The 10848-nt window shown below is 40.4% G+C and overlaps 1 protein-coding gene across 1 annotated transcript; it reads left to right on the forward strand.

The window, feature by feature from the left end:
* Positions 1 to 1105: 1105 nt before the first annotated feature.
* On the forward strand, positions 1106 to 2448 carry LOC136523513 (uncharacterized). The gene is made up of 3 exons (XM_066517175.1): positions 1106 to 1603; positions 2011 to 2284; positions 2432 to 2448. Exons 1-3 carry the CDS (start codon positions 1106 to 1108, stop codon positions 2446 to 2448), a joined length of 789 nt encoding a protein of 262 aa, XP_066373272.1.
* The last annotated feature ends 8400 nt before the right edge of the window (positions 2449 to 10848 follow it).

Below are 10848 nucleotides of genomic sequence, written 5' to 3' on the forward strand. Positions count from 1 at the left end.
CTTCTTTTATTAGCTCATAATTGAATTACAAACACCATCGGATGGCGACAAAAACCAGACATGTCTACCAAGAGACATGGATACATAGCTCCTAGCTAATCTATGCGCATCCACGTTCGAATTCCTTCGTTCATGGACGAACTCCACATGGGGAAGGTTGCTCTCCTTGTCTTGATGTCCTTCACTATTGGCCCCTATATTCCCTCTCCATGGATATTTTTTACTGCGTTGATACAGTCGCAAGCCACCCTAAACTTGTGTAGTAGCAGTCCGATGCTATCGTTTCCACTACTTCCGGACTGGTTATGCCTTCCAACACTATCACTGATGCTCCCAAAAAATTTCCAACTTCATCTCTCGCTACTGCAGTTGCGGCAGAAAGATCAAAGGCCTTTGCCATTGCTGCATCAACATTTATTTTTGCAAGACCAGGTGGTGGGGTAGCCATCTCGACGACGACACTGGCAGTCCGCCCCTGCTACTCCCCTCAGCCGGCTTGGTCACCATGACCTTTTCTAGATACCTTTCCACAAAGAAGTGCATGTGTGGACGATTTGACGAATGGTGATTCACGAGAATGTTTTCCAAAACCCAGAATTGCTTCTAAAAATGGTAAACTGATCGTCACATGTCCGTTTGGGTTGGTTGGGTTTTCTCCCGGCCTAGTTGGCAGTTGAAATGGCCCGCTACTTCACTGCTATCTCTTTGGCTGCATATTTTTCTTTTTCAGATTAACAGAAAATTTAGTCTCTAAACCCAGAATGCTAGAGCCGTCCATTGTGTATTACAAATAATTTGTTTAAATGAAATTATTGTTACAAATAAATAATTAGCCATTGGCCCCAGAAGCCAGTGTAATTACCCTGACTGGCCCCACCTGCCAGTGGACAGGTGGCATCCGGCCACCGACCTACGCTTGCGAGTGCTCCAGGCACCACCGCAACAGAGACCATGGCCTATTGGCCTTCAAATTCCCCGGCCCGCCTCGTCGCCCAAACGTAACCGTCGCAACGAACACCTGCCCTCCTCGTCCTCACAACAGCGCCAAGAAACCAAGAAACCCCACTCCCTAGCCGACGCCCGCCTCCACGCGCCCCTCCCGGCGATGGAGTTCTTCCCCGACGGGATGCACCTGCGGCTGCGGAACCGCAAGCACGGCACGTACCTCCACGCCGACGAGGACGGCGTGTACGTCTCCCTGAGCCTGCACCGCGCCTCCCTGAACACGGCGTGGCAGGTGCACCGGGTCCTGCGCGACGTCGGCAAGGAATACGTCCTCCTCCACAGCGCCGCCTACGGCCGGTACCTCGCGCTCTCGCCGGACCAGGTGTCGCTGGTCTACGTCGGCCACCACGCCGTCCAGGGCGTGTACGAGAGCCCAGAGCAGGACGACGTGCTCTGGGAGGCCGTCTGGGTGGACGACGAAGGCGGCGACGTCCTCATGCTCCACGTCTCGAACCGTCTCCTCCGCGCCGCCCCCTGGAACCCACTCTTGAACAGCCGCGTCTTCGTCGACATCGACAATGCCGGCTCGATGATGCATTGGGTGGTCGAGGCCATCCCCCTGAGACCGAAGCCGCCGCCACTGCCAGCCGTAACTCCGGTGAGCACGCCGTCCCCCTCCCATTGCAACTCATCGCGTTGATTTGCGTAGCTTTCTTGGAATCTGTCGATTCTGTGAATCTTTTATTCAGTTTACATGCATGAAGGCCTCGAACCACCGAAACTTGATGATAGTATTCCCCTTCCCTTGGCACAACACAATTCTTGCTAAATTTGGCCAGATTTGAAGATGTCTGTTACTGAATTCTGCCTGATGTTGATGCAGTTCTTTGTACATTTTGTGCCAAGATCACTACTACATTTGTTCAGAACTAGTTCTGTCCGGGTTCTTGAATTCTTGCTCCCTGCATTTGGTTCGCTCTGAACATTTTGTTTCTTTGCGGCATGTGTTCAGATTTGTTCATTGAATACCAGCATTGTCTGCTTGTTTTGGTTCCATTGCAACAGCTTCCCATTGGAGTTGTGTTGTGGCGGACGATCGTATACATGAGGGCAGATGATCACGGGAACTTCGATCCGCTCGCTAGGAGAACATACGAATTCAGCGGCAGGTCCTTGTGCCAACTGACGGGCGACCTGGCGAACCAGCTGCGCGAACAGTCCCACCGCATCATGCTGTGCGTGCGGGCCGGCTCCCATGGGCGGCTGACCCCTTTGGCCATCGACCTGCCTTCCAACCAGCAGGCGATGGAGATCATTGTCCTCACCACCATGTCACCAGGTGAGCTTTGCATATTTTTCAGTAGTCTGTGTAGCACTTGCTTGTTATCTCATGATAGGTGTTGAATTGATCAGACGATGACAGTAGGAGTATACACTAGCTTTAATATTGTGTACCATTGCTCATATGCTCATTCCTGTTCTGTAGTTTTGAATTACTTGTGAGGATTGAGGAATCTGTAAACTTTTTGCTGCAAGTTAGATGTTCAGTAGATCATAGCATTATACTGATGACAGTGGAAACTGTGACTTGCTTAATGTGTGCTTTAATTCAGATTTTGAGAAATTTTGTTTGGTTAGGACTAAACTGAATCGCTATAAGTAAGGAGAGCAGATTGATGGAAATAGTTTCAGGTTTTGTTGTATTTATTTACACATTTATAGTTTCTCTTGGGGTTTCTATCTTTTTATCTGAATACAGAAATTATTGGATTCGTTTACGCTGATCCATCGTGTTACTGAATTTTAACTGTCCAGTTCAGAAAACTCAGTTCTAACATTTGCATTCACTATCCAGAAATTTCAGTTTTTGTAGCTGTCAACCAATATGCTGATCTTGTTACTGCATATCTTAACTGTTGCAACACTTGTTGCACCAATATATACTACCTAGTGCCTAACTGATCCAAAGATTTTACTTGTTCCCTTGAAATTCAGCGGCTTCGGTGTTGCGGCACCCAAATGTTGATGCACCGTAGAGGAATACGAGAGCAAGTCCTCTAACAACGATACAACAGTGTCTCTCTTCAGAAATCAAGTATTGCTGCTTCAGATCAGATACAATGGGATGAGGAACTTGTTGTTTTTGTTTTGATGAGTTCAGCTGACTTGAAATGGTTTGAGTTGGAATTTCTTGTTTCAGAACTTTCAAATGGGTGGAAGCATACGTGGAGAAAAAATGCTTGAAACATTTTGCACAGTTTCATTGGTTGTATTGTCATCTTCATCTCTGTTAGGTGCTAGTGCTACTGAGAGCAAATGTTCCACCACTAGAAAACACAGGAGCAAAATATAGATAGTTTATTACTCTGTCCTCCACGGACGTATAGGCAAAGGGTTTCAGTCAATGTTTCTGAGGATGTATAGGCAAGGGTTTTAGTCAATGTTTCTGAACTCAGCTTTCAGTCGTGAGCCTACCAGTCATGGCTTTATCATTTGTGTGCCAAGCTCTGCGCACAGCTTTTCTTTCCCGAAAAATCTCTGGGCAAATCTTCGTTAACTAAATCTCTTTTTATATACTTTGAGCACTGAGCAGATATAGAGAGGTGTTTTGTAGATAGCACACGTGTAGCAAGGCATCAACTGCTTGGTTAGTTATAGAAAAAATCTGCTTGGTTGTGTGAACTATGTATACTGCTTGGCTGCATCGTTTGCAAGTCCTCCGTTCTAATTCTAACAGTGACAGTCAGTCAGTCCTAATTCGAACCATAAAGGTTTGCAGTGCTCTGCATCATTTACCTGCTTTCAGAACGGCAGCGAAAAGACTCGCCGCACCTTCTTCGGCGGGCCACGGTTACCTTCCGTGGCCCACATGCTAGTGGCTGCAAACTTCTGCGGTCCCACACGCCAGTGGCTGCAGGGTTCATATTACGGCCCGGACTGACCCCTCATGGCCACATGCAGCAACCGACCTGCGCTTACGACTCCACGTCTCGAGCGCACAAGTCGCTCACAAGTTACAACGAACGGAAACGCTGGGACTAGGGCGTCCGCACGATTATCTTTCCGTCGGACGCCTCAGTCCACCGGCTAATTATCTTTCCATCGGACGTCTCATCCACCGCTAACTCCTCACTCATGAGTTAATAAAAAAAATCCCCACTCTCTGCTCGTTGAACACTTGCATATCCTCCTTTTCCTGCTTGCTCCCAGCATCCACCCACATGTCTTCCTCAACGCCGTGCTTTGCTCCCAGCTGATCTCCACCAACCTCCGTTTCCTCCAATGGAAGGCATCCGTACGTACAGACGAGTCTGCACCCCGTGACCCCCCACTCCGCCTCGTCCGTCGTGACTCCCCACCCACCCTCTGCGCCACCGAGGTCCGCACCGCCGGCAAACACACCTGCGACCTGCGCCGCCCACCAGCCCTATACGCCACCGCCGCCCGTGCCACCCCCACCCTACCCTCTGTGAGCAGCTGCCCAGCTCCGTGTTGCCGGCGAGCTCCGCGTCGCCGGCGAGCACACCGGTGACCTCCATGCGCCGACGAGCTTTCATTCGTTGAAGCAGCAAAGAGATGTTTTGTGTTGAAAGCGCATGTTGCAACCGTATGTTTCAAGTGTTTTAGAGGTACGTTGATGTTTTATATTAATGTTGCAAAAATAGATTGGGGTGTTGCAAAAGTAGATCGGAATGTTGCACATGTTATAATGGCTATACACGTATATTTCAGGTGTTTCATACGTATATTTCAGTGTTTCATCTGCATGTTGCAAAAGTAGATCTGGATGTTGCATATACATGCATGTTGCAAGCTTATGTTTTCAAGTGTTTCAGGTGTTTCATACATATGTTGCAAGTGTTTCATCTGGATGTTGCATATATTTTGCAATGGCTACACACGTATTTTCAAGTATTTTTAGGTGTTTGCAAGTGTTTCAGATGTACGTTACAAGTATTTCAGCTGTTTCGGACGTATATTGTGGTGTTTCATCTGGATGTTGCAAAAATAGGTCTAGTGTTATACATGTTGCAATGGGACCCACCTGCCGTAGCCAGTCTGCAGTTGCTGAGGCGCCACCGTGGGTGACCATGCGAGGGCTCGAGGCCAGCATATGCATCCTGCGGCACGCATCCAGAGGCGGGACAGGTGACTAGGACCCAGAGCTGTGACATGTAGACCATGCTAGTCTCCGTGCTAGTGGTTGGGTTGTGACTGGCGCCTGCAGGTCAGGACTCGTGTAGTCATGCACGAACAGGGCAGAGAGGTCGGTGCAGTGACGTCACCCATGACCGTTAGACAGTGCGCGGGCCGTGCGAGCTGAGCGTCCGATATTTGGAGCTGCGCTACATGTCTGGGCGCCAGTGGCCCCGTTCGGCTTGCTGAATTGTGACTGAAACTGGCTGGAAACACTATTTTTTGGTGAATTCTTATGAGAAAACAACATTATTCTGGCCGAAAAAACAAAGCTAAATAGTGCCGTTTTTTGGGTAAGCCGGACGGGGCAGTAACTCCCTACAAAGATCGGACGAGAATCAACAATAGCATGTCATCTGTCCCTAATGCAAACATTTACATTTCCACCTAATACACTGCATATACAACTCTTATGATTTTTTCATCGTTCCAACTACCATATGTCGACCAGGAATCAGTCTCAATGACATTAAGGCTGTGTTTAGTTCTCAAAAACTTTTCCAAAAAATGCTATAGTAGCTATCACATCGAATCTTGCGATACGTGCATGGAGTATTAAATGTAGACGAAAAAAAAAACTAATTACACAGTTTGGTTGGAAATCGCGAGACGAACGTTTTGAGCCTAATTAGTACATGATTGAACAATAATTGCCAAATAAAATCGAAAGTGCTACCGTAACTAAATTACCAAATTTTGCGAAGTAAACACAGCCTAATCAGTCTCCGACAACAAAAAGGTATATAATATAATATAACGAATAGGAGAAAGAGCAAAGTCAAGGCATGCATCGATCACGATAGATTGCTTCAGAGTTGAGGCTTATCCTGATTCTCTAGAGCTTTGCCTCCACATTCTTCATCGCCTGCTGCTCTGTGAACAAAAACGACACAAGGGCAAATGGGCAAATGTGATTCAGTTAGTTGGATTAAGAGCTCCCAGGCAAAATGACTGAATCAAATAGAAGAAAAAAAAGAGGGAAGTACTAATAAGTACATGTAAGGTGTGTAACACAAAGTGGGACAAAACTTCGCATTATTACCTAACAATTAAGGTTGTTGTATGTTTGGTTAGAGGCATTAACGTGGGTACCTGAGTATGCAATTTTCTCCTGGGCCTAGTGCGGCCAGCTACCTTGCTGCTCTTGCGACGCCTTTGGGATCCTCGTGCTCTACTTTGCGAGTATGACACATGTAGACACGCAACATAAGAGTTGATTTAATTAGTGCCATTGGATAAATTAAACAAAGAGTAAAACGCATGAGCGGTCTTTGTACTAGTCTCGTGGTGTCATAGGTATCTGAACTCTCAAAAACATATTTTATGGTTTATTAAAATTTGTCTCCGTGTGTTATCCAGAGATCCATAACTCCCAAATTTTAATTTTAGTCATCCAACTTGTCGCAATGTGTCATCTAGGTTCAAACGAGCTCCAACAAAACCACAGTGTGTCATCTCGGTTCAAACAAGCTCCAACAAGACCACATATTGGTCTCTAGACTCTGACGTTCCATTTACATGCTCTCCCTCTCTCTTCTAGCTGCATCTTCATGCTCTCCCCCTCTCTCCACACATTCCAATCTAGTGTGGCATCGCATTACCGTCGCTAACTCGCCACCATCATCCATGCCTTCACCATCCTCCATATCAAAGGCCAAATGTCATAAGTAGTGATGGCTTCAAGGGCCAAAGCTAGTGGTCTTTAGGTGGAGGAGGTAGGAGAACACCTTGCTATTAAGTTCTTCCTCTCTCAAGAATCAGATGTGGATCTAACCGTCGTGACATAGACTAGATGGGTCTATTTTGACCTAAATGACATACTATGGCAAATTCATGATCTAGATGCATGCTGAGATAAGTCCTAAGACCTAAAAATAGCATTTTGAAAGTCCGAAGACCTCAAAACAAGCATTTTGAAAGTTTGGAACCTAAATTACACACAAAGATAAGTCAGAGGGCCTAAAATTTTCATTTTAAGATTTTCGGGACCTAAATGACATGATGGGACAAATTTAGGGACATTCCACGTATTTTACTCTTAATAAACAAATTAAAGAGTAAATACATATATATCAATATATATGAATTGATTATGAAAAAGAAGCAGGAGTCAGAGATGATCGAGACTGTCCAGTTCTTCGTTGACTCTTGTTATTACTCGTTAATATTTTCTTCGTTGTCCAGTTCTTCAGGTTGCCATATTTCATACCAGGATAATAATTCACGATATTCTTTTCGTAATTGATATTCTTTGCCATAACTAGGCTTTATTAGTCTTCCAACTTCTCTTTGTACTATACTATATCTTCCATAGTATTCTCGTAAGAATACTTTTATTATTTTATTTTGGTACATCATATAATATTCAGGAGCAAATTTGGTATTTCCTTCTAATTCTTTTGCTTCACTGAAAATTCTCCAATTATCATGGTTCGTGTCTTTTGCGAACATCTCTTCATAATTTTGCCATGAGTCTGAAGTCCATGTAGTAGGAAATTTGTATGACCCCTTTGTGATATATATATATATATATATATATATATATATATATATATATATCATGGCATGCTAGTCTTATTGGTTGTGTAAATTTTGGTGGATTGAAATAAAACTTAATTTTGTATCTCCCTTGAATACATACTAATTTCTTACAAGCTTCTTTGATAGCTATTCCAAGGTTAAATTGGAAAATGTCTTCAAGTGTATCATGTACTAACCCATGATCAATAATAGTTTGTAGAGAGATATCATCTCTAATATTTCTTTGTATGCTTCTGAAATATTTTAAATTTATATCAGCCCTACACTATTAAGAATCTTTGATGAGGCTTAACAATTAATTTACCATCGAGATGAAGTAAGGGAAAAATATTTGCATTCGCAATTATTCCTAGATGCCTTTCTTTTTCTTGGTATAATTTCATAAAATAGTTTGTATATCATCAAAGGTTTTGTAATGCCTTTCAGCATATTTCTTCCAAATTAGATCTATAATATCTCGAGTAAAGTATGACAAAATTTGTTCAGTCTTAAAACTTAATCTAGGAATGAGGAACTCTTGTGGAGTATTGTTTAAATATTTGTTTCATTTTTTCTCTAGAATTACTTCTTCTGATTGCACTTTATTTTCCTCATATATATTATTTTAGCTTCTGACTCATTTTTCATATCAGTATGCTGTTTTAGGCATGACATACATGATTGTCTTAAACATAACCTACATGTTGCTTTTTTGCTGAATCTTGATAATATATGCAAAATACATATTTTATATTAGAATCATCTTTTTTATGATCCCACTTGTGTTTGCAGTTTATTTGATCCATCATTTCTATCTTTATTCCTGCTAACTCATCAATTAAGTCTAACTCTTCTTCACTTGATTCTTTTTCTTCATCATATTATATTTCATCTGTCTCTATAATTGAGTATATCGATTCATCATCCATTATATCATCATCATAGACTAAATTGTTTTCATTCACACTATCTATTATTAGAACATTTTCTTGTTCTTCTTGTTTATTGGAATACATTTTCTTGTCTTTATTAGGACATGTTTTGCTTAAGTGATCTGGCGAGTTGCAAATAAAGCATCTACATGTACTATTCTAATTTTTTCTAGGATTATATCTTCTTACATTTCTCTTATGGAGGAAATGAAGCTCTATTCTCTGATCTTCTTAGAAAATAACATCTCTTTATCCTTACAACTTCCTTTCTTATAATTCTTAGGATATTTCTTGTTTCTAGATCTCTCTTCTTCATATGTCAATGGTATTTGAACTATTTTATTGCAAAAATTATAATCTAATTATTTTATTGGTCTTTGGCCTTGTATGTTCGTGCATATTTTTCTTAACTGTTTGAAAATGAATGTTATAGCCTGAGAGATATTATATTCTTTACCATTAGTTTCTTTTTTATATTCTTCGAATATCATAGAACATAAAGGATCTGGTAATTTATTAAAATATCTTTCAACTATACCTTGGTTATAGCCTTGCTGGTAGTCGTAGCATTATACAAATAGTGTTGAGAAAATTCTTTTATTCCTTTCCAGCTTGTTAGTGACATTTTTTCTATTTCTTTTAATCTTTCATTCTGTAAAACAGTATATCCTAATTTAGGATCTTCACCTATTACAATGCTTGATATAATATTTACAAAATTATATGGGTTACTACCAGTCATTTTTAAATGCTCATAATGATTAGGGAAAGCTTCTACCCATTGTTCCCATAAAACTTTGACTGATTCTCCTAAAAATATTTCTAAATATGTAATCATATCTTCTACTCTATTTTCAATATTATGCTGATTTTGTATATACTTTTGGACTATCAATCATTTTCATATGCTAATTATATTTGACCAATCTATAGGATCATGTGCTGCTAAATTTAATATAGCACCATCACTTCTATAATTCTGGAATTGAACCGTCTTTTCAAATTCTTCTTTTTGAACCCATATACTTATATTGTCCAGGTATATATCTATATGCATGTTCTTCTTTTTCTGGTGACCAAGTTCCTAGTTTTCTAGTTGGTCTCTCTTTTTCTCCTTCTATCTTTATTTTCGGACCTCGTCTTCTTTTTTATGAACTTGGATCTATTTCCATTACTTCTATAGCATTATTTTTATGCAACTCCTTATTTTCTAAGGAGTTTATGAGAGTTACTGAGTTATTACTGCATATCTCAATTGTATCTTCATCTTCTTCTTCATAGCTTTCTAGTAAAAACTTATTATTAATTTCCCATTGCTCTTCTTCGCTTATATCATTATCTTCTATGTCTTTTATCTTATCTTTGCTATATTCTAATTCTTTTTGGGCTTCCCTTACCCTATTTTCTATTTGTTTTGACATAAATTTATTTTTCTTTATTGGAATGCTAAATTTCTTATTATTTAACTCTCTATCTTTCTTAATGTTATTAAGTCTATATAACTCTCGTCTAAAGTAGAGTTCATTTTCTCTTATAGCAGCACATAGGCATATCATAGAGGTTTTGTATTCATCATGAATTTTGCTTAACTTTTGCTCATAATGTTTTATTTCATTATCTATATCTAATTTTTCCATAAATTCACATATGATTATGCCTTCTATTTTCTTCTAATTTTGCCTCTGAACTGAATGCTTCTAAATCATCTAAGCTTTGTTCTTTATAATCTACAAACCTAATACTAGTCATCCCTCTATTATTTTCATAGCTTATGTAATCTTTAGGTTATTTTAAAATTTTTGGTTCTATTAATGAGCTTAGATTTCATTCTTCTCTTGCTCTTTCTTCAGAACTTATTTTCAGAGGACTCATAAATTATATTCCTTTAGATTGCATACTTTCTATAACATTGTTCACATTTACCTTATATTTGGTTCCACTTCTGTTGGTCAACCTTCCTACAAATTCTATGCTTACTAATAGATTCGTTCCTTTAAAGTCTTCATATCCTTTAGTCTGAAATCCAAATAACATCTTATCTATAAATTCTTTAACTGGCATTATTAAATCTGGAACTATATATGTTATTAACATATTTTCATTCATATCACCTTTTAAAAATCCTAATGTTGCTTTATTTATTGAATCCCATCTTTTGTCTAATAGAGTTATTAAAACCTTTGTTCCTAATTTCTTCCTTGTCACTCTTTTAATTCCTATGATATACATTCCTTGATGTATATATTTATACCCA

The sequence above is a fragment of the Miscanthus floridulus genome, chromosome 18 (genome assembly GCF_019320115.1).
Source record: "Miscanthus floridulus cultivar M001 chromosome 18, ASM1932011v1, whole genome shotgun sequence".
In the NCBI taxonomy this organism is placed as follows: Eukaryota; Viridiplantae; Streptophyta; class Magnoliopsida; order Poales; family Poaceae; genus Miscanthus; species Miscanthus floridulus.

What these genes read in the sequence shown, in the direction of transcription:
- LOC136523513 (XM_066517175.1), top strand. Translation starts at nt 1,106, where the DNA reads ATGGAGTTCTTCCCCGACGGGATGCACCTGCGGCTGCGGAACCGCAAG. An exon ending in CACTGCCAGCCGTAACTCCG is followed by an intron (nt 1,604 to 2,010) that starts GTGAGCACGCCG and finishes CCATTGCAACAG; the next exon opens with CTTCCCATTGGAGTTGTGTT.